At 45.5% G+C, this 23820-nt stretch overlaps 2 protein-coding genes across 3 annotated transcripts in view; one reads left to right on the forward strand and one right to left on the reverse strand.

Moving 5' to 3' along the window:
• Nucleotides 1-14357, reverse strand: part of Prelid3a (PRELI domain containing 3A) — a 29862-nt gene extending 15505 nt beyond the window's left edge. Inside the window, exons 1-3 of one of the 2 annotated variants that reach the window (XM_005074643.4) lie at nt 14267-14357; nt 8440-8541; nt 129-277 (exon numbers count right to left, since the gene is read on the reverse strand). In XM_005074643.4, the coding sequence (XP_005074700.2) occupies nt 129-277; nt 8440-8454 (164 nt within the window). In that variant the 5' untranslated portion in view covers nt 8455-8541; nt 14267-14357. Of the gene's footprint in view, nt 1-128; nt 278-8439; nt 8542-13675; nt 13743-14266 lie in introns of those variants that run through there. The other variant, XM_040741669.1, reaches the window with a different exon arrangement.
• Nucleotides 14109-23820, forward strand: part of Afg3l2 (AFG3 like matrix AAA peptidase subunit 2) — a 40083-nt gene continuing 30371 nt past the window's right edge. Inside the window, exons 1-7 of the mRNA XM_040741671.1 lie at nt 14109-14371; nt 17799-17895; nt 18253-18350; nt 19775-19867; nt 20168-20320; nt 20936-21010; nt 23474-23598. Coding sequence (XP_040597605.1) covers nt 14258-14371; nt 17799-17895; nt 18253-18350; nt 19775-19867; nt 20168-20320; nt 20936-21010; nt 23474-23598 — 755 coding nt within the window. The 5' untranslated portion in view covers nt 14109-14257. The remainder of the gene's footprint in view (nt 14372-17798; nt 17896-18252; nt 18351-19774; nt 19868-20167; nt 20321-20935; nt 21011-23473; nt 23599-23820) is intronic.

Below are 23820 nucleotides of genomic sequence, written 5' to 3' on the forward strand. Positions count from 1 at the left end.
CCGCCGCTCCCCGCCCCGCGATCCCGAACCCAGAGAGCTTGCCTCTTCCAATACCCTCCCCTCCCCGAAGATGCGCGTGGCTCTGGCCTCGTCCACGCATTTCCCAGCGCAGCCCTCAGCCCGCTCACCCGAACACGTGCTCCGAGCTCCAGATCTTCATCCCGGCAGCCGCAGGCCCTAGGCGCGGGCTAGTCGCTCTGCGGGATGCTGCGCGACGCCACGAGGGCGGGGCGCCCGCTGTACCGCCTCCTCCGTCACGTGGCCCGGGCTGCAGAGGCTAAAAATAGGGATGTGGGAGGCGGGTGGTACCCAGAGCAATGCTGCTGCAGGGACTTGCGCGAGTGCGCAGCCACGAATGGCAGCGCCAGGCTCTGAAGCCGTCCAAATTCTGCCCCTGCCCTTTCCAGCCACACGGGAATGTTGTGGACAAAGCAGAGATCACAATTCATAAAAAACAGCCTGGGTATTGAGTAGGTTTGAAACCCCAATGCTATCGACGCGCGCGTCACAGGCACCCCACTAGAGAGACTACCAGGACAGAGCCCTCACCCCTAGGAAACTGAAGTAGCCGGTTTCGCAAATGCTTTCGAGGTGAACAATACGTGGTGCTGCAGCAGCAAAAGGCTTGGGGACAAAGGCGGACTTCGTCCTAGAGTTACCAGTAACTGGAGCGCTGCTCCAATGGAGCTAATAGCCTTTATCCTGTAGACACAAACCAGTTCTCGCCTCGGAGCGAGTTAAGACCCAGTTTATTTTTGAGCCAAATATAAATCATCATGATCCAGGAACAATGACTAAGGTTGCTCTGAAAGACGTGTCCCGCTGAGGATGCGGTTACAAGAAACTGTATTAGTTACAGAACAAAGAAAGGCACAAATCGTGGTATTTTCTAAGTAAGCAGGAATCGGAGCAAGTCCGGAACTCAGCTATAGGTCTTAGATGATAGAGCATTTTTAGCATTTGGATTGGTGAAAAGCCAGTGGTCTGCTATAGGGTATTCTGTAAAGGTTTTGATAGGTAAGGGCTGATCAGACACATGAGTGGACAGTCTTCAGAAGGGCAGCTGGGTGAGTAATGATGATAGTCAATGCTATACAGAAACCCCTACAGGTAAGTATGGCAGCCCACATATAATCCAAGCTCACTGGAGGTAGACATGGAATCTAGCAAGCAAGGTGGCTAACCAGGCTAACAACAAGCTACAGTTTGGCAAGAGATTCCTGAACACAAGTTCATGTGCCCACAAATGTGCCTACATATGTGCAACTATAAACATGAACACACACAAACACACAGATAAACAGGGACTAAAAATAGGCCAAGATAATTTGGTTCTAGTCTGCAACATTTTAACTCTCCATAAGCACTAAATTCAGTTGGTTGTTCTTGGAGTCTTTAGCAAGGTATGACTTTTCTTTTTTTCTGGGAACTTCAGAGAAATATATTGATCACGTCTTGTACTGGTATGGTGGCTCATGCTTATAATCCCAGCAGTTGGTAGGGTGGCAGAAAGGTGGAGAATTAGAAGCCAGGCTGGACTATATAGCTAGTGTTAAATACAAAGTTAAAAAAAAAAAGCCAACCTTGTTGGAGCAGGCTGTAATCACAACTACTGGGGAGACTGAGGCAAGAAAGTGGAAAATTCAAGGCTAGCCTGGGTAACTCAGTTAGTAGACCCTGTCTCAAGATAAAAAGTAAGTCAGATGATGGTGGCACATACCTTTAATCCCAGCAAAACAAAAAACAAACAAACAAACAAAAAAAAAAAAAACAAACCAAGAAAGAACCAGAGTCATTTGCCTGGACAAGAAAGCTCATTTGTAGTTGCTCAATGGTAGAGTATTTACTTCACATGTACAAGTCACTGGGTTCCATCTCCAGTACAATTAATAAAAATGAATACATTTGTACTAAGCTTGATGGGTGAAGTCCTATGTATATGTCAATAAAGCACTGTTGGGTCAATAGGGAACCAAGATAGGTGGGACTAGGAGTCCAGGAGAACTCTGGGAAGGAGAAACACGGAGAGTCAAGATGTAATGCCATGGGGTAGGAAGCCTGGAACTATTCTCTGGTAAGAGAAATACTTAGACTAACAATTATGGGGTAATTACTTAAGTCAGAGCTATCCAGTAAGAAACAAGCAAGGCCAACAGCTTCACAATTAATATAGCCTCCTGTGTGTTTATTTGGGACTGATGTGGCTCTAGAACCAGGCTGGCGGGAAGGCTTCTCTCAAGGAAAAGGTTTCCCTTTACAGAAGCTCATTTGTAGAAACCAAAGGGTGAATGAGAAGTTCATGCTAAACCCATGTGGAGCAACACTGGACATCACTGTGTTGGGGGCCACTATGTTCCTCTATAACTCTGGTGCAATTATGCTTCAAACCTGTCCTGCATATGCTTTCTCTTGTGTTTGTCCGTCTGTCTGTCTCCCCTCTCTCCCTGTCTTTCTTTCTTTTTTTTTCACTTCACACAAAAGTCTTTATCAATCAAGTCACATGGGTATAAGTCGTACATCAGCCACAAGTTTCTTCTTTCAGAGCTGCCCTTTTTCGTGTCCCTTCCTTCCTGTGATGTCTTCTAACTGTAGACCAAATGTTAGATGAGGGTCCCTTTACTCATTACGCCACTTTAAACAATGACAAAAACAGCTCCTCAAACCAAAAGCCCTCAGAGGACACCAGAGAACCCTCTTCCCACCCTCACACACCACTGTTTAGTCAGCAATTGCTACAGCTGCCTAGAACTTCACAATCATTTTTCTAATTCCCAGATTACCCCATTTTACAAAAAGAGTTCAGGCTTGTTTGAATCTGGGTCTCATGCTGTATACAAACTACATCTCAGAGAAGACAGCTTTGGCATAGTCTTCCCGCTGTACAAAAACCGAGACCAGCAACTAGATCTGATGGGGAAAGGAACTGGGGTCCATCTCTTTGTTTTTGTTTTATTTGAGGCAGAGCCTCCCTGTTTAATGCTGGTTGCTCTGGAAATCTCTTTGAAGACCTTGGTGGCCTCAAACTTGCAGCAATTCTCCTGCCTCTGCTTCCCAAGTGCTGGGATGACGGGAGTGAAGCCCCGCACTGGCTCTTGTTTAATTTTAATTGCTTATATAGTCCACAGTTCGTGTAAGGGGTTCCTGAAGCACCTCTCATTCAGCCAGGACCACGCAGCCCACTCAGGGCCGCTCAGCCCCATGTCCTACATCACTGCTGCTCTCTACTTCAGTGTCTGCATCCTCTCTCGCTATCTCACTCTCCACGTAGCAAGAACACCTTTCCCAGATTCCTTTGTATATTCCCCTCTTCTCTGAACCTTCCCTGGGAACATGTCCACTGACTTCCCAGCCTGCATCTCCGGTGGCTAGTTTTATGCCAACTTGACACAAGCTAGAGTCACTGACTAGAGAGGAGGGAGCTGCCACTGAGAAGCTGTCTCTATAAGATGCAGCTGTAGGCAAGCCTGTAGGACATTTTCTTAATTAGTGATGGATGGTGGAGGGCCCAGCCTTCTGTGGGTGGGGCCATCCCTGTGCTGGTGGTTCTGGGTTCTACAGGAAAGCAGGTTGAGCCAGCCAGTACGCACCACCCCTCCATGGCCTCTGTGTCAGCTCCTGCCTCCAGATTCCTGCCGGTTTTGAGTTCCTAAACAGTAAGTGTAAGCCAAATAAATCCTTTCCTTTCCTAGTAGCGGTCACCCTGAGGGGCGGGCGAGAATGGAATGAACCACAAGCCTGGATTTCTGCCGCTGTCATTGTCATGCCTCCTGACGGCACCAGAGCCCCTCCTGACTGGTCTCACAGCCTCCTATCAGCCTGGCTGAATACATTGTGCCACCCCATGCCAGACAGCTGTGACTTGTCCTTGAGAGCCTGTCTCATGCTTCTGTAGGTATGCCCTGCCGTTCCCAGGGCTGCCCTTGGGTGCGCCTCCCACATTCCCAAAGCTCAGAAGTCCTTCTGCCTTGCTCATCAAGCTCTGTAGCTGCTGGATTTGATGGTCTGTCTCTCCTGACAGACTCATGCTGATGTGGGGCCAGTTTCCAGGCCTGCTCACAGGCCTCTTGAGTGGGCTTTTCTGGGGCAAGATTCAGAAATTATACTTTTGCCAGGCAATGATGGTGAACTCCTTTAATCCCAGTAATTGGAAGACAGAGGCAGGTGGATCTTTGTGAGTTCGAGGCCAACCTGGTCTATAAAGCAAGTTCCAGAACAGCCAGAGCTATTACACAAAAAAATCCTGTCTAAAAAAACAAAAGAAATTATACTTTTTTATGAACAGCCTGAACCACTAAATGCTGCCTAAAGTTTGGAAAGTGGGACTCAACCTCTTTGAGCTGTCCAAGGACAGGCTCTGAACCCCATTTGTTGTGTACATGCGACCTAACCCAGTTTCTGGCCAACAGGAGGTACTTGCCAATTGCTTGTTCAGTGACTCAAGGATCATTCCTAGGAAGTGATAAAGCCAAGAATGGCCCGGCCCTGGGAGGGAGGCACACCCCCCAGGATAACTCTGAGTGGGTAGCTAGTCTAGTGTTTCCACCCTGTTCTTCAACCCTACTGACCACCTGGGGGAAACCTACAGGCTTGTCCTGCAGTGGTCTTACTCTTTTGCTGTTTGAGATAGATTCATGCTGTGTAGCTCAGGCTAGTCTCACACTCTTCATCATCCTGCCTCAGGTTCCCAGTACTGGATTATAGGCCTGCATTATCGCAGCCAGTGGAGTGTGTATTTGTGTGTGTGTGTGTGTCTGTGTGTGGTATATGTATGGTGTGTCTGTGTGTCTGTATGTGTGCGTGGTATGTCTGTGTGATGTGTGTGACATGTCTGTGTGTGTGTATGTGTGTGTGTGATATCTGTCTGTCTATCTGTGTGTGTGGGAGTCTGGTATGTGTGTGTATATGTGTCTGTCTGTGTGTGTGTATGTGTCTGTCTGTCTGTCTGTGTGGTATGTCTGTATGTGTAGTGGGTATCTGTGTATGTGTGAGTGTGTGTGTGTGTGTGTGTGTGTGTGTGTGTGTGTGTGAGATTAAACCCAGGGTATTAAGTATGTGATTTACTGCTGAAATAATTCCCTTACCCTTTAAACATCTATTTTTGGTCCAGGCATGGTGGCACAAGCCTTTAATTTTTTTTTCTCTTCCTTAGCAGGGTTTCAATGAAACCTGGGATAATATCAAGCTCAATATATGACAGAGGTTGGTCTTGAACTCCTGATCTTCCTGCCTCCATTCCCACCCAGTGTTGGGATTACAGGTTTGAGCCACCATACTTCAAATATTCCCCTTCCTTCCTCCCTCCCGCCCTTCCTTCCTAAAATAAAAGACTCTGCTGTTAAAAATAGTCTTTGAGAGTTGCAATACCTGAGTAGGGTTTGTTTGTTTAACTTTGGGAGAAAAACCAATCTCCCAACAGGAGAGGAATTTCAAAAAACTTTTGGAGTTGCTCCTTGTCCATTTCCCATGGACATTTGTTTCATTCATTACCCCAGAACTACATGAGAAAGCAGGGACAGGTGTGTCATTAATTCACTAATACAACCGCAATAAAGGTTTTCTTCAGAGACTTACTGTTTGTTGTGTTGTGTTGTTAGAGCAGACAACACAGGGGCAGCCAAGAGTGGCCACTAGCTAGGTCTGCTGAGCTCTTCCTGACAGATTACACTTGGAGTGACTGAGGATGTAGCCCAGTGATATAACTTACCCAGGCCCTGGTGCTCTGAGTTCAAATGCCGACACTGAAAAAGAAATGATTGGAGGGGCTAGAGAGGATGCTCAGTGGTTAAGAGCACTGGCTGCTCTTTAGAGACCTGGGTTCGGTTCCCAGCACCTCCATGGTGGCTCACAACTGTCTGTAACTCCAGTCCCAGGGGATCCGCTATCCTCTCCTGGCCTCCTCAGGCACTGTGTGCATGCGGCCTACATACTTACTCTTAGTCAAAAGCACTCATAAAATTAAAAACAAAAATCTAAAAGAAATTACCAGAATACAGACATATTCAAATCTATCTTGAACATTATTTAGCCAAGGTGCAAATCATGTAATCCCTTTGTTTCTGTGGTGTTCTCTTCCCAAGCCCTCCCTACTTAGAACGTCTGAGTCTTGCCAATACACACCTTAAAAGTTTTCCTCCTCAGCTTGATCAGCCATGTTGTCTTGCTGTCCATCTCCCCCCCCAAAAAAAAGTTTTCCTCCTTATTTCGGCTGTACACATTAATTCTCTATAGTTAAGCATGCTTTGAGGTGGCTCTCACCAACACTCTGGCGTTCCCATGTACTCTTTCAGGAAGACACGATTGGGTTGGCTTTGCTTTGCCAAAGATTAAACTCAGGGTCTCGCACATGTTAGGAGAGGGCTCTAGCTCTGAGCTATGTTCCAAGTCTGGGGACTTTATGTCATTATCGTTTTACTTTAGTGTACTACTGAGCAAACATTTAAAAAAAAGTGCTAACTCATGGGGCTGGAGAGATGGCTCAGAGGTTAAGAGCACTGACTGCTCTTCCAGAGATCCTGAGTTCAATTTCCAGCAACCGCATGGTGGCTCACAACCATCTGTAATGAGATCTGGTGTGCAGACACACATGCAGGCTGAACACTGCATACTAAGTCACCATGAGGAAAATGCTGATTAAGGAATTCCAGATTAGTGTTGTTAATTCATTATTTTTCATTATCATCTAGAACAGTAGTTATCAACTTATGGGTCACAACCCCTTTGGGGATCAAATGACCCTTTCACAGGGTTGACCTAAGACCATTGGAAAACACAGATATTTACATCATGATTCATAACGGTAGCAAAGTTGCAGTTAGGAAGTATCAACAAAAATAATTTTCTGGTTGGGAGTCACCACAACATGAGGAACTGGGTTAACAGATTGCAGCATTAGGAAGGTAGAGAACTACTACCCTAGACGATCTTTTTTGTTTTTTGTTTTTTGTTTTTCGAAGACAGGGTTTCTCTGTAGTTTTGGAGGCTGTCCTGGAACTAGCTCAGCCTATAAGACCAGGCTGATCTCAAACTCACAGAGATCCGCCTGCCTCTGCTTCCCGAGTGCTGGGATTAAAGGGGTGCGCCACCACCACCCGGCTCTAGCCAATCTTAAATGGACATTTTTGGGGTGTTTCCCCTGAGATACATTAACTGGAGTAGATCTTGCACACGGCTTTGTCTTCTGGCAAAATCTTAGGATTTCAACAGATGGACTCTTAAGGGCTGTAGTAAAATCATTTAATGATGACTTCAAAAGAAATCCAAACCTGTCTTTAAGTTTTGTGGGTTTTTTTTTTTTAATTCTTGTTTGTTGTTGTTTGAGATAGGGTTTCTCTGTATAGCCCTGGCTGTACTGGAACTTTCTTTGTAGACCAGGCTAGCTTTGAACTCAGAGATCTGCCTAGCTCTGTTTTCCAATGTTGGAATTAAAAGACTTATGCCACCCAGCCCCACTTTATTTTAAGGCTTTTTGAAACACAAATAGATGCTGGGTGTCTTGGAGAGCTTTGTAGAGCTCTCCTGTCACCTAGTGGACAAATACATGCAGCACTGCGCACTTGGGCAATCCCAAGCTCCTGTCCTGAACCAAAGCAAATTACTATCTGTTTTTTTTTTTAATATTTTATTTATTTGTTGTATATACAGTCTTCTGCCTGCATGCCAGCGGAGGGCACCAGATCTCATTCAAGGTGGTTGTGAGCCACCATGTGGTTGCCAGGAATTGAACTCAGGACCTCTGGAAGAGCAATCAGTGCTTTTAACCCCTGAGCCATCTCTCCAGCCCCCTACCTGTTTTTTTGTTTGTTTGTTTGTTTTTGTTTTGTTTTGTTGGCATTCCAGGTACCTGGAAGACTGAGGAAAGAGGATCACAAGTTCAGGGCCTGCTTGGGATAACACAGTAAATTCATGGCTATTCTGAGAAACTCACTGAGATTGCCTCAAAATTTGAAAAGAATAAAATGCTAAAGACAGAAAAAAGAAAAAGGAAGTGAACAGAAAGTAAAAAAGAAGAAGAGAAAGGCTGGGGATATATCTCAGTGCCAGAGGCAGAGGCCAGCCTGGTCTATACAGTGAGTTTTAAGTGAGACCCTATCCTAAGTAAAATATGCCGAGGATGTTTGCTAGCTTACATATACATAATGTAAATATTTATTTTATCATCTGAACTGGAAATACATGAGAAGCTATTTCAATGCTCCTTGGGGTCTGACAAGATGGCAGAGCGGGTAAATTGCTTGCTGTGCAAGCATGAAGTCCTGAGTTCAGATCCCCAGCACCCATGTAAGAAGCAGGGTGTGGTGGCACATGCCTGTAACCCCAGAGCTGGGGAATGGTCAGCCAGACTAACTTAAACAGTGAGTTCCAAGCTCAGCCCGAGACCCAGTCCAAAGAGGAAGCTGGAGAGCAATAAAGTGGACACCCGGCCTTGGCTGGAAAACTTACAAGCATCCAGAACATAATGGAGATGACAAAATGCTGAGCGGGGGAGCTGGGCTGGGCCTTAGCTGTCTGGTATGTGTGAGGCTCTGGTTTCCATACCCAGTACTGGAAGAAAAGAAAGCAAAAAGGGGACTCAATGCTATTAACATACAAAGCTACATATAACGCAGAACTCTATGTATATTCAAATAGAACTTCATGAAAGAATACAGTGTATATTTTATAATACATATGGAACATGGATTCATGCATAGACAAGCTGTTGGTGAGAATAGAAGAAAGGGAAATCAAGAAGTTTTTAATTTGCTTCTTTATGAGCTCAGGCTTACCCTGCTCTTATTGTGTAGGCCAGGCTAGTGACCCTTAGCTTCCCAAATGCTGGGAGTATAGACATGAGCCACCACACCCAGCTCTGCTTACTTCGCTTTTTGAGGTAAGGTCTGACTATGTAGCACAGGCTGTCTTTGAACTTGCCATCCTCCTGTCTCAGTCTTTCCACTTCTGTGAACACAGATGTGCACAACCATGTCCAGCTCTAGGTATGCCTTAAAACTACCTGTCTGTGATGGATAGAGACACTGGGCACCATCCCATGTGCCAACTTAGACCATCTGTGTTTCTTCCTTTTATGAATGTTAAGGGCCTTTGCCCCCCCCAAATTCCTCCAGCACCATGTGGATGAAGAGTGTGTGTGTGCGTTCGTGCGTGCGTGCATGTGTGTGTGCGTGTATGTGTGTGTGTACGACTTTAGGTGATGGTTCTCTTCTTCCACCTTTATGTGGGTTCTCAGGATTAAACTTAGGTCATCAGGCTTGCACAGCAAGCACTTTTACAGGCTGACACCTCTTACCAGTCCTTGTTTGTTTTAGAGACCAGATTTCACTCTGTAGCCCAGATGGGCCTTAACTTCAAAATCCTCCAACTCCCAGTGTACCAGGCTATATGCTTTGGGCTACCAACCAGCTCCCAAATGATGACATGGGGATTTAATTAGTTTTGGATGCTCGGCCTAGTTTAGGCTGGTTTCTAGCTAAATCTTTTAAATTATTTCTTTTTAACTTCCTTTTGCTTTTTACCTTTCTTTCTTTCTTTCTGTGTATCTTACTTTCATTGCTTCTCCTGACTGGTGAAGGATGCCTAGCTTCTAGCCCCGGATGTCTCCCTTGTTCTCTCCTCTCTTGTTCTCTTCTCTTTTCTTTCTGTCCTCCAGCCCCACCTATCATTTCTCTGCCTAGCTATTGGCCATTCAGCACCCCCCGACAGGGTTTCTCTGTGTAGATTTGGAGCCTTTCCTGGCACTCCCTCTGTAGACCAGGCTGGCCTCAAACTTACAGAGATCCCTCTGCCTCTGCCTCTGCTGGAATTAAAGGCATGTGCCCCCATAGCCTGGTATGGCTATTCAATTTTTTATTAGACTAATCAGGTACCTTAGGCAGGCAAAATAAAACAAATGTAGCACATCTTTACATAATTAATTACACATCCTTACATCATTAAACAAATGCAGCAGAAACAAATGTAACACACCTTTACACAGTTAAATTAATATTCCACAGCATAAAAAAATGTAACACATCCTGATGGGGGAAGTCTTCTATACATATGCTTCTCTTATTGGTTGATGAGTAACATACTGTTGGTCAATAGGGAAGCAAGATAGTCGGGCTTAGGAGATAAGGAGGATTCTGGGAGGAGGGGACACATGAGTCTGGTGTTCTCAGTAAGATAAGACCTTGTAGAAATACATGTATTAGTAGTTATGGGTTAATACTTAAGATAGAGTTAGTCAATAAGAAGCCCTAGATATTGGCCAACAGCACAGTAACTAATAGAGTCTCTGTGTGTTATTTGGGGTTAGCGTGGCACTGGGACCAGGCTGGCGGGAAGAGTTATTATAACAACATCCTTGCCCAGTTAAAATAATATTCCACAACACCCCTGTCTCCTAAAGTGCCACACACTTTCTTTCTTTTTATTTATTTATCATCATCATCATCATCATTATTTTGATGTGTAGCCCTGGTTGCCCTGGAACTCACTCTGTAGACCAGGCTGACATCAAACTCACAAAGATCCGCTTCTGCCTCCTGAATGCTGGGATTGAAGGTGTACACTACCACACCCAGCTCTTAAATTTAAATCATCTCTTCGATATTGGGAACTCAGGGTTTTATAAGAGCGACAAGTGATCTTACCCTGGGAGCCTTCGCTCACTAGCCACATTCTCTCTCTCTCTCTCTCTCTCTCTCTCTCTCTCTCTCTCTCTCTCTCATTCCCACAGGTGGAGGTTCCAGTTTCTCCACATCTTACAGATACTTACTGCCTTTGAAAAAACTGGCCATACCTCCTGTCACAGTAAATATGAAGCTATGGCTTACTGAATTTTCAATCTTTTACCCCTGACTCCGATGTTAACTGGGGTGTCCCCACAAGTTCCTTTGTCAAATTAAGGAATGTTCCTTTATGAATATTTTTATCAGGTAATGGTACTGGGTGCCTTTCCCAATACCTTGTGTGATTTTTTTCCCATCAATTTATTAACTTGATTTTTTTTTTTTGGTTTTGTGTTCACCAACTTTTCACATCTAAATTCGTCTTGACAGGCGTTGATGGTGTACGTCTTTAATCCCAGCACTCAGGAGGCAGGAGCAGAGGCAGGCGGATCTCTGTGAGTTCGAGGCCAGCCTGGTCTACAAGAGCTAGTTCCAAGACAGCCTCCAAAGCCACAGAGAAATCCTGTCTCGAAAAACAAACAAACAAAAATTAGTCTCATTTGCGCATGATGAGTATTTTAAATATGTAAGAGTGCACCTAACTCGATATTTGGTTTTCTGGAATTTTGTTCAGGCTTTTCATGTACATATGTAAGGTATATTGTCTGATGTTCATCTGGTTTTGGTACCAGCATGGTGCTGTTCTTACAGAACTAGAGAATTCCCTTCTTGCCAGACACGTTAGCGAATGCCTTTAATCCCAGCACTCAGGAGGCAGAGGTAGGTGGAGGTCTGTGAGTTCAAAGCCAGCCTGATCCACAAAGGGAGTTCCAGGACAGCAAAGGCTACACAGAGAAACCCTGTCTCAAAAAACAAAAGCCAAAAAACAAAAACAAAACAAGACAAGGTTTTTGCTATTGGTAACAAACAAACAAAAAAGAAAGAAAGAAACTTGGAGGAAAATGGGTGAAACTGGAAAACATACATCGAGGTAACCCAGACTCAGAAAGACAAATACTGTAAGGTGGAATTAAATGAGGGTTAAGGCTAGGAAACCAGAATAGAAAAAGAGAGGCTTTGTGGGAATGGGGTAGAGAAAACAATAGAATAATGTGGAAGGGGGAAACTGGGGCAAAGGGGTACATAAGGGAGGGAAAGCTTAGGGAAGGAGAAACCAAAATGAAATATTTGTGGAAATCCCATATGGGAACCTGTCATTGGGTCATCCTCCAGTCCCATTCCTGGGATTTTTCTGATACAGATTTCTAGTTTTGTTTCACTGTCGCTAGCAAGCATAGAGTGCAGGGCCTTGCTTCTTGTCATCTTTTTATGATCCATGGTTGTCTGGGTAAAATGTAGGGAAAAGGGTACAGCCAAAGAAACATACCCTGAGCAGAGCCAAAGAAACACACTTTGGCCCTGCAACCAGAAACAAAGAAATGTACCCTGACCCTGAAACCAGTGCCAAAGAAATACACTTTCTCCCTGGAATCTGAGTCAGTGAAAGAAATACACCCTGGCCCTAAAACTAGAGCCAAAGGCTAAAAAGGACCAGAGAAAGAAACACACATTGGCCCTGAAACCAGAGCCAAATCTGACCCTAAACCTGTGCAGAAAAACCAACCAATCCCTGAGCAGGAGATCTAGCCATCGTAAACTCAGGGACTGAAATCTGACCAATCCCCACTCTGGAACTCTCCCTGGAAAACTCTGCCCCTGAGAAGCCCTATATAAACCCTGTGCCTTTTCAGCTTCTGGCTGTTCGTGCTTCCAGGATGGCAGAGGGCAGCCACTCTCCTGGATTCTTCCCTCCCCAAAAATTTCTTGAATGAGGTTTGGGTGAGACCTTCTTTTGAGGGAACAGAGACCACCCTGGGCAGAGCAGAGCAGAGCAGGGCTGTAACACTTTTCGCTGGGGGAACCTTCCCCTGGTGATCTGAAGTTGTTATACTTGTTCTCTGGGGACTGGAGCTGAACTGTAAAAACTTCGCTGGAGAGACCCTCTCCTCCTGGAGCCGAGCTAATACACTGGGGAAGCCTTTCCCTGAGGCAGGGCTATAAGTTGCTATGCTTACTGTGACTTGTGGTATTCCTTGGCTCCCGAGTGCCAGAATACCTTTCTGTCTGAGCTGTAACACTCAGTATTCTGTGACTCCGGAGTGCCAGAATCTATCCCTGTCCATCCCATCAGATCCGTTGAAATGCTTACATAAAGAGCCCTGAAAATACTGTGCACAGGAAGATTCCTTTTCCCCTTGTTTATGGCACTGGGAACGGAATTCAGGCCTTCACACATGCCAGTGGTGCAGAAGTTTGTTATAAATATTAATGAGGTTTAATTTAGTCATGTTGATGTTAGGTTAGACACAAGGATAAATAACACTTAGGGTTACTAAAGGGACTAAACATAGCCCAAGACAATTTGGTTCTGGTTTTGCAACATTCCAACTCTTCACATAGTTTGTTTTTGTTTTTGTTTGGTTTTTCGAGACAGGATTTCTCTGTGGCTTTGGAGGCTGTCCTGGAACTAGCTCTTTTGTAGATCAGACTGGTCTCCAACTCACAGAAATCTGCCTGCCTCTGTCTCCTGAGTGCCTGGATTAAAGGCAAGTGCCAACCCCACCCAGCTCAATCACGTAGTTTTGACTTGTCAGTCAGCAATGGTAGAATCGTTAACATAACTTCAATTCACAGTAGTGTGTGAGGACAGCTAGAGCTGCATAGTAGACCCTGTCCCAAAATTCAAAAGAAAAATAAGTCAATATCTGCGTTGTGGCCTTTGCAGAGCCTGGCCACGGGCCTGACAGTGAGCAATCACTTAACTAAGTATTTGATGAGTGAAAGAGTGAATGCTAAAATGTCAAACAAGATCAGCGGTCTCCAGTCCTGAATGAAAAAAAACAAGTCCTTTTCCATATAGCCTTTGTTAAGTATGTCAATTCCTTAAGGTACACGCTCCAATCCAGCGCTCCTTATTTGGCCCCTCCCATTTTCATTCTTTGGTGTCTCCCTTAGCCCCGCCTTACCTGCCCCGCTACTCTTTCGGTTCCACCTCCATTTGCTCCTTTCACCCTTTCCTTCGTCCTCCCCGCCTCTCGCCCGCCCCTCTCATTTGACCCCGCCTCTGCTGTCCTCTTTGGGCCCCGCCTCCACAGTAGCATTCGACCCTGTCCCATTCATCCTTTGACCCCGCCTCCAGGGCCCTCCTCCAGCCACGCCCCTCTGTAGTCCTGCTCCAACCACGCCCTATCTCCGCCCATCTCCCTCGTGAGCCACGCCCCAATCCGGTTCTACTTCTTACTGGGCCCCGCCCACGGCCACACCCTGCTCCTCTTTTAGTCCCGCCTCCAGTCAGGCTCCGGCACTTTGCTCCAGCCCCTCCCGTCCTGAGGGCGTGGTCGGCCGCCTAGAGGGCACGTCGACGTCCGCACGCCGGGGCGGGGCGCGACGTACGCGTGTGGAGCGTGTGTTCGCGTACCGCCGCGGGTCCCCTGCGCCGCTGGCGCGCATTTCCCGGAGAACCGATTAGCTGCGGAAGCTGAGGGTCGCCGCCGCTCGCCCGCCTTGGCTCCGTGCCTGCGCGCGCCCGGGAGCGGGCCGAGCCCGCCATGGCTCACCGCTGCCTGCTGCTGTGGGGCAGGGGCGGCTGCCGTCGCGGCCTCCCTCCGCTACTCGTGCCCAGCCGCTGCCTGGGTCCGGGGCAGCGGCCCTTCCTCCGCACGGTGAGTCCCGCGTCGCCGCTGCTCGCTTCGGCCGGCTTCCGGCGCGGGCGCAGGTGTCAAGGTCACTGGCCTGACGCGTGACGGCCTGAGTCCCCTGGTCTCCCGCGGGCCGTGTGGGCCGCGCTGCCGTGAGTGGCGCCGGGAGCCCGGGAAGGTCACGCCCCGGCTTTGCTGCTTGCTGCCGTGGCCTGGCTGGCTTTCGTGGCACTGGAAAGCGACGGACGAGTGAGCTGCACCGAGGAGCTGGAGGGGAGAGAGCGGGCTGTGGTACCTCCCTTTCCCATCTGTTGAATGGGGCCGTTGCTGGCTTCCTGAACACACCGGCAAATATCACTGGTGTCATAAATATACTGCTCACCGTAGGGCCTGTGTATTTTGTTGCATAACAGCACCTATCATGAGGGTTCACTGCTGGTGTAGGGTCACACACGATCTGGTACATTTTATTGAAGTGATGCTGTGTTGGCAGGACCATGACACAGCTTCTTGCTGTCTGCCAGTCCAGCCCAGGTTTTACCTAGAGGTACATAGCATGGCGGTTGAGGAATGCGATTAGTCACTGGAACCAGGCTTGACCACTTACTAGCTGGTCATTGCCCTCACCGACGTTAGTTCAGCCCCTTCACTTACAAGCTAGAGCAGGCTCTCAGTATCCACAGGGCATTGATGCTAGGACCCGTACCAAAGTCATAAGATGCTCGCACTTCTGTGTGCTTTGGTTTGTTTATGTTTTGTTTGGGGATTGTTGAGTCTAGGTCTTACTGTAGCCCAGGCTAGCCTTAATCTCCCACCTGCTCCTCCTCGTCAGGCTGGCTCTTCCCGTACACGTTCATCTCTAGATTAATTTAATACCTAATAAATATGGTTTGTAAATAATTTTTATGCCCTAGCATTCAAGGAATAATGACCAAAACCCACCACTGCCCAACCAACCAATACCTCCCCACCACCACCAGAAAATAGCAACTAAACCCAAATTGGCCTCAAGCATTCTTCATTGCTGAGGTTGGTCTTGAAGTCCTGATTCTTCTGTCTCCCGTCTCTCAAGTGCAGGGGTTACAGCTATGCACCACCACACCAGCTCATGTAAACGTTTTTTCTTTTCTGAGTGTTTTTCACTAGTGGGACACGAGAACAGAAGCCGTGGGTAGGGATTGCTGAGGGTACTTGTTTGGGACATTTGCTTCGAAGCTCCCTTGTCATCCGTGTGTTGATTTGAGTCCTTACCTTTTCCACTGTGTACTTTCCTATTGTATGCCATCTGTGCAGTGTTCGTCTGTTCTCCCATCTCACCTTGCTCATCTGATCCCTTTACAGTCAGTGAACATTGGACTCCGGGATCTGCCTGAGAAGGTTGAGTCTCATATTAAAAGGCATACTGGGACTGTTGTACCTGTGAGTCACCAGACGTAAGGAAGTCCTTGTTTCAGACAGCTATAGCTAATTAGTGTAGGTGTGTGTGACATATACTCCCCAATACTGGCGTTATATAAATGATAACCTGAACATTTCTTTGCTACATAGGATGTATGTAGCCCAGGATGACCTTGAGCATGTTATCCTCCTGCCTCTGTTTCCTGAGAGCTGGAATTACAGTTGTCGTGGCCCATGCCTGGTTTATTGTTTGGTGCTGGGACATCAAACCCAGGGCTTCAGGCATACTAGAGAAACTACACCCTCTGCTACATCCTCAGCTCCAGAAGGCATTAAACCTTTAGATTCATGTGTTTTATGTGAATGATGTCTCAGTGTTTTGCCTGCCTCTGTGTATTTGTGCCTCATGCATACCTGGTGCACAAGAAGGTCAGGAAAGACTTTGATCCCTAAAATTGATTTGCAGACTCTTGTGAGCCACCATGTGCTTGCTGGGAACTGAACCTGTGTCCTATGCAAGAGTAACATGTTTTTAACCACTGAGCTCTAGCCCTCCCCCCACCCAGGGTATTTTTGAGGTGACAGATGTTTGTAGAGTGTAACTATGTGCCTAGTTCCATCCCAAGCTGTAGAGTGAAGTCTTTTCCTTACCAGCCACTTTGGTTTTTCCCCATCAGTCGCCTGGGCTCTGCCACATTGTAGTCCCCAAATAACACACAAGATGCTGTATTAATTATGAAGCTGTTGGCCTTGCTTGTTTCTTACTGGCTAGCTCTGACTTAAGTATTTACCCCATAATTGTTAATCTAAGTATTTCTCTTTCCGGAGAAAAGGGTCTGGGCTTCTTACCCCTATGGTGGTTACATCTTGACTCCCTGTGTTTCTCCTACCCAGAGTCCTCCTGGACTCCTAGTCCCACCTATCTTGCTTCCCCATTGGCCAACAGTGCTTTATTAACATATACACAGGACTTTCCCATCACCAAGCTATCATGCATTGTGTTCTCCTTGCTTCTGCATGTGTGCGTACATGTGCATGCCATGACACTTAAGTGGAAGTTAGAGGATGCCATGTGAGTTCTGAAGGTGATTGAACCTAGGTCATCAGGCTTGGTGGTAAGTGTCTTCACCCACTTCAGTGTCTGACTGGCCCCCCTACATTACATGCTGAGAATTTGCCAAACTGTTCCAGAGTGGCTTGGCTATTACATCTCACTAGCAGTGTGCAAGGGCTTGTGTCTCCTTATTTTCTCTAATACTTGCCTTTCTGGTGGTGCTTGCACACCCAAGTGGGTGTGAGTTGTCCTACTTGAGAGGATGCTGCTTCATTTTTCTCATCAGACCACAGAAGAGACTGGACTGCAGTAACTAATAGAATAACTAATACAGATGAACCTCACTTTGAGCATCCTCAGCCCCTGCAAGTAATTGTTGATGGCAATTTTGTGGTGCTAGAGTTCAGACCCAGGGCCTACACGTTAAGTATGAGCTTTCCTGTTGAGCCAAACCCCAGCCCCCAAACAGCTTCTTAGTAGCATGTTTCCAAGCAGAGATGTGTCTATAGTAGACTTTCCTAAGGCTGCGATTCTTGTCAAGATGACAGCCCATCTTTAGCAGTTGCCTAGTGTAAGGATTGACAGTTAGCCCTGACTTTCTTATCATAGAAGAGAGGTAAAGTTAGCATTGTTTATAAGTAGTGCTGGCTTGTAACTTTAGGTAAGTACCTGAAAAACGATTCAGTGCGAAACATTAGATTTTGGGCCAGAGTTTATCTTTGGGTGCTTCAAATCAGATAAATATTGCCCAGGTGAATGAGTTCATAGGTATTTATAATTAGACTGTAGTCCGGATTGTGTCTGATCTTGAAGACCCATTTTTTTGGGTGGTTAGTGTTCATTTCCTGGTTCTGATGCTAGAATAGAGTAGCCTTGTGCCATCAAGCCTTGGTTCTTCCCAAGGGGAAGTTCATAACTCTCTTGGATGTTAGGAATGAAGTCCTTTTCCTCTGTTTTTTGGAATAGCCGTCATGCTCTTATTTTGATGTCATGTTGCAGCTTTATCAATATGCTACAGTGCAGACAACAACCAGAAACTCTCTTCTGAGGGATGTCATTGCTGCTTATCAAAGATTGTGTTCCCGACCTCCCAAAGGTAAGTGCTCAATCTGCCTCTGGTGCCCTGTGTTCTTGTTAAAGGAACATGCCCTGGGAGGGGCTTCCTATGTGGGTACATAGGTTGGCTTCAGGATGACTAGCTGTTATCTGTCCTCTGTGTCTATACCCTGACTTCAGCTTCTGTCTGATGGTAGTGGGGGAAATATGTCACCCACTAGTGAACATTGTACAGGTGAGGAAATTGACACCTCTAGATTGTGAACTGTATTAGACTTTGATGTATTTCTACCCAAGGAATGTTACGATTTTTGATGGTGTCTCACCCGTTTTATGAACAATATGCACAACACCTGATGAATTTTAGTGTGAAGATATTTTTTATCTTTTCTAACAGGATTTGAAAAGTACTTTCCTAATGGAAAAAATGGAAAAAAGGCTAGTGAACCTAAGGAGGCTGCTGGAGATAAAAAAGGTAGTTTTAAAAAAAGATTGGTTTTATTATTTTCCTGTGATATTTCAACCTGAGAAAAGATTCACCAGAAGTTGGCTATGTAACTGTAGTTACCCACACACTCAAGGTTCAGTGAACCCTGCTTTATCTCTTGATTCCCTTTTGTGTCTCCCTGCCATTTTACACACTGAAGTAGTTCAAAGTCACCTTGAAGACACACTGATCAAACTAAAGGTATTTGGTAGGCATCTCTGACACATAATTTGTCTGTCTACCTACCTATTCATTTATTTGTTTTATGTGGGGAGTTTATTGGGGGAAGGGAGAGAGAGAGATAAGGGAGGAAGAAAGAGACCTTGACACATAATTTAAGTTATTGAGAAAAGTCTTAGAAACCGGACACATGCAGTTTATTTGACATTTGTTGTGGGAAAGCACAGGCTGTTTTATTTTTCAAAGATTTATTTTAAAGTTTTGTTTTGGTTTTGTCTTTTGAGACAGGATTTCTCTGTGTAGCTTTGGAGCCTGTCCTGGAACTTGCTCTTGTAGATGAGGCTAGTCTTGAACTCACAGAGATCTGCCTGCCTCTGCCTCCCAAGTGCTGGGACTGAAAGGCATGCACCACCACTGCCTGGCTTTATTTTAAATATTGTGTGTGTGTGCATGTAATGTGTAGGTGCCTGTGGAGTTCAGAAGATGGCAGATCCCCCAGTGTTGGGGTTACAGGTGCTTGTGAGCTGCCTGATGGGGGTGACATGGATGCTGGGAACTAACTTGGGTCCTCTGGAAAAGTAGGAAGTACTCTTTAACCATTGAGCCATGTCTATAGTTCCATAGTGCATTCTTCCTACATTTTTAAATTAAAAATTTTAATTTAAAATTTTAAATCCTGAACCTTAAGAGAATCCTGTCTACTGATTTAGGGAGGCAGGCCTTCCTTCCTTCCATCTTTCCTTCCTTCCTTCCTTCCTTCCTTCCTTCCTTCCTTCCTTCCTTCCCCTCCCTCTCTCCCTCCTTTTGTGCATGCTAGGTTTTGTGCATGCTAGGTCAACACGGCCACCTGAGTTACATCCCCCCCCCCCCCCCCCCTTGCACACACCTTTTAACTTTGATGAGGACTCAAGAATTTGCTGGTTTGGATTTACACCCTCTTTGTTCACAAGTGTCACATGGCAACAAATTACCCAAGTTACTTAAGCTCAGGGGTTTCCTACTGAAACAGATAGAATATCTTCTGGGGTTGGTATTACTCTGTATATTATCTCAGCTCTTTGCAGACAGGTGTTTTGGAGCCTCTTAGCTGTTGCCACTTTGTATTAGTGTCTTTCCTCGTGGAGTTTATGCAGTTAACTGATGGTTGGCCAATCAGTGGGTCCTTAGATCCCCATTCCCGTGTGGAGCTGTTCCTGTGTGCAGTGGTGCATGCTGGTCACGCTGCTCTTGTTTATGACAGACTCACAGCCAGCAGCCCCCCCGGTCTTCTGGAGGTACAGGTGGTGGGGGAGGGAAGCGTCGTGGCAAGAAAGAAGACTCTCACTGGTGGTCCAGGTTCCAGAAGGTTTGATTTCAAACTGTTGACTTTTTTTAAAAAGATTTATTATGTATACAGTATTCTGTCTGTATGTGTGCTTGCAGACCAGAAGAGGGCACCATATCTCATCACAGATGGTTGTGAGCCACCATGTGGTTGTTGGGAATTGAACTCAGGACCTCTGGAAGAGGAGCCAGTGCTCTTTACCTCTGAGCCATCTCTCCAGCCCCAAACTGTTGACTTTTGAGGTTGGGCTGGTGGCGCCAAGGAAAGCCCATATAGCTCAGATCATATTTCCTTACAGAAACTGTGTCCCTCTCTGTCTAGGGTGACTTTCCATGGGATGACAAGGATTTCAGATTGTACTTTCTCTGGACTGCTTTCTTTTGGGGTGGAGTCATGATTTACTTCCTGTTCAAGAGTTCTGGGAGAGAGATCACGTGGAAAGACTTTGTCAATAACTACCTTTCTAAAGGAGTGGTAAGTAACGAGGGGGTGGGGCGTCACGGTTCTCAAGGTGAAGTGCAGTTAAGTCAGACCTCAAAGTGGTCAGCACTCACCCAGCTAGCCACATTGTCCATCAGAAAGTTTCTTTGCATACAATTATTTTTTTTCTTGAGGCAATATTTCTCTGTGTAGCTTTGGAGCCTGTACTGGAACTCGCTCTGTAGACCAGGCTGGCCTTGAACTCACAGAGATCCACCTGTCTCTGCCTCCCAAGTGCTGGAATTAAAGGCGTGTGCCACCAATGCCCAGCTATTTTTATGTGTATTTATGTGTTTCTGCTTTTAATATGTGCACTATGTATGTACCTGATGACCGCAGAAGTCAGAAGAGTTGTCACATGCCCTGGGACTCATCCACTGTGTGGATTCTGGGACTGGGATTCAGATCTTGTGTAAGAGCAGCAAGTGTTCTTCACCACTGAACCATCCCTCTGTCTGCTCCTCATCCCCCCCATCTTATTTTGATATAGGGTCTCAAACCATGGTATTCCTGGCTGACCTGGAGCTTGCTAAAAATTGAGAATAAAGTAACATCTCAAGTATTTTCTGTAAACTTATGTTTTAATGTTTCCCTTTTTTAACATTCTAGGTGGACAGACTAGAGGTTGTCAACAAGCGTTTTGTTCGTGTGACCTTCACACCAGGAAAAACTCCGGTTGATGGGGTAAATAATTTTATGAATTGATGTGAGTTAGTAGTAAATTAACCTTTTTCAAGTTTAGAACTGACACGAAAACCTCCCTTGCATTACATTAGATATATGCATTGGGGACAGTGGGATCTGGTGTGCCACAGATGGTATGTGCATGTTGGGTTGGTTTGGGTAATCATTTTAGTTTTATACCTAGGACACCTAGGACATAGTGAAGAGCTTAGTTGTCAGCTATGATTCTTTTTTTTTTTTTTTTTTTTTTGGTTTTTCGAGACAGGGTTTCTCTGTATTGCTTTGAAGGCTGTCCTGGACCTCGCTCTGTAGACCAGGCTGGCCTCGAACTCACAGAGATCTACCTGCCTCTGCCTCCCGAGGCTGGGATTAAAGGCATGCGCCACCACTGCCCGGCTCTCAGCTATGATTCTTGAAGACATTTGTTTGGTCAGGGGAAAACGTTAAAATTTGAATTCCATGTGTTTTGAGGTAACGCCTTTCAAATTAGTTTAGGATTCTCTCTGTTCATTTGTCTTCAACCTTCTTGTGATATCTATCTGTCCCCCTAACTTTTATTTATTTTTTAAATGGGGTATTACTCTGTAACCCAGGCTGCTTTCAAACTCATGACCGTTGTATAGGCATAAACCATTACAGCTGGCTTTGCTGATTTTGAAATAATCTGTATTTCTGGTCAACCTAGTTTGAATTCTATCTAGAAACCCAGCAGAAGTGTTGGATGCACAGGGGCCATTGTGAAGGGGGAAGGGAGGCTCCCAGGTGATGGCAACCCCTCCCTTCTCTGACCCCACCTCTATAGACTCCCAATCCTGGGTATCTGCAGTCCTGCTGTCCTGCCAGGTCAAAATTTCGCCAGGCTGCTCCTGACCCATTTTCTAGGCTCACTAGGCATCCATTTGTTGGAGATCACTCTTCCCTGTCAGTTTTCACCTGTTAGTACTGTCCTGTGGTTCTATTAAGGACAACTTTGATAATGGAGAGGTCTTGTTTTCTAGGGTTGACGTACACAAACACTGTATTATTTTTATTTCTCCATTATGCCATAGTAAATGTTTATATCTCAAAGTTTATGTTTTTTTGAGTTTTGGTGTTAGGGATTGAACCTAGAGCCCTATAGGTGTGTAACAAGTACTTTACCATTGAGCTGTATCCCCAGCCTGGTGTTGTAAGACTGTAGTCTGTCTGGTGTGTACACCTGTAATTCCAGTGCTTGAATCAAGAGTTCAAGGACATTCTTGTCTGCATGGAGTGTGTACAGGCTTTTCTCCATCTCTGTTCCTTAACCCTGTAAATCATACTAACTCTTCCCGTAGCATTTGCCATTGTATTGAGCACTTTAAGTCATCTAGAGTTAAAGTATATAGGATGTAGTATTTTTAGATACTGTCCCATTTCACAGAAGGGACTTGAACATCTTAGATTTTTATCTCATATTTTCTGGGGATTTGGAACCATTTTCCTGTGGATCCTGAGGGAGTCATTATTTTTGTTCTGTCTTGTAGAATAGCTGTCTCCCCTAGGTTCCTCAAGATATTTGTCCCCAGGCCCTCAAGAGTCCCCCAGCCCTAAGTATTAGAAGGGTAATGCCCAGCATAGCATATCTGGTACTTTTCTACTGGCCAACGTTTGATTATCACTGTCACCCCAATCCCACTTCTTAGGAGGGTCCTCAAGGTGAAATTAGTTAATGAGCACATTAAGTGCTTAGCAGGGCCTTACATAGTGTGTCAACTTGAGCTGTTACTATTGTATCACACTGGGCTTTGCTTTGGAAATAGGCCCCTGGGAAATGGACAAGAGTAAAGAGTACTTGTTCATCTACAGAAAGGATTTTCTTTTCAAGTAGGGTTTTAAATGCTTTTCTTTAAAAAAAAAAGATTGAGATTTTATTTTATGTGTATGGGAGTTTTGCCTGCATGTATGTCTGTGTACCATGTGCATGCAATGTCTTCGGAAGCCAGGAGAGGGTGTTGGATCTTCTAGAACTGGAGTTAGAGTTGTTAGCTGATATGTAGGTGCTGGGAATTGAACTTGGGTCCTCTGAAAGAACATCCAGTGCTTTCAATCATAGAGCCTTTCTCTAATCCCAGTGCAGTCTTTGAGTTTACGTTTCAAGTCACTAAGGAATATTGCTAAGGAAATATTTGCCAAGGATTGTTACATGTTCTTGTCAAGTTTAAAAAACAAAATAAAGCTTTTTTATTTATAAGTCTTCAGTGTTTATGAAAGAAGTATTTTTGTTTGTTTGTTTGTTTTTGAGACAGGGTTTCTCTCTGTGCAGCTCTGACAGTCCTGGAACTCTTTTATAGACCAGGCTGGCCTCAAACTCACAGAGATCCTCCTGCCTCTGTCTCCCAACTGCTAGGAGCCACCACTGCCTGACCTGAAAATTTCTTAATTAAATGCTTTAGAAAATGGAGTTTTGTTTGTTCTAAGGATATTTGTTTTTCTGTTTTTTAGCAATACGTCTGGTTTAACATTGGCAGTGTGGATACCTTTGAGCGGAATCTGGAGACCTTGCAGCAAGAGCTGGGCATAGAAGGGGAGAATCGGGTACCTGTGGTCTACATCACTGAAAGTGATGGGTAAGAAGTCATTTTAAGTACGTGCTTTGTGCCAGACATGGTGCACACACCTACATTCCTAGCACTTGGGAAGCTGAAGTAAGAAGACTGACAGGAGTGTGAGGCCAACCTTGGGGACATAGAAAGACCTTGTCTCAGAAAGCTGGAAAAATGAGTAAATAGTAGAAAAACAGATTTGAGGACCAGTGCTATTCATGACTTGCTATCCTTTTGTCACCAAGT

The sequence above is a fragment of the Mesocricetus auratus genome, unplaced genomic scaffold (assembly GCF_017639785.1).
Source record: "Mesocricetus auratus isolate SY011 unplaced genomic scaffold, BCM_Maur_2.0 Super-Scaffold_6730, whole genome shotgun sequence".
Classification (NCBI taxonomy): domain Eukaryota; kingdom Metazoa; phylum Chordata; class Mammalia; order Rodentia; family Cricetidae; genus Mesocricetus; species Mesocricetus auratus.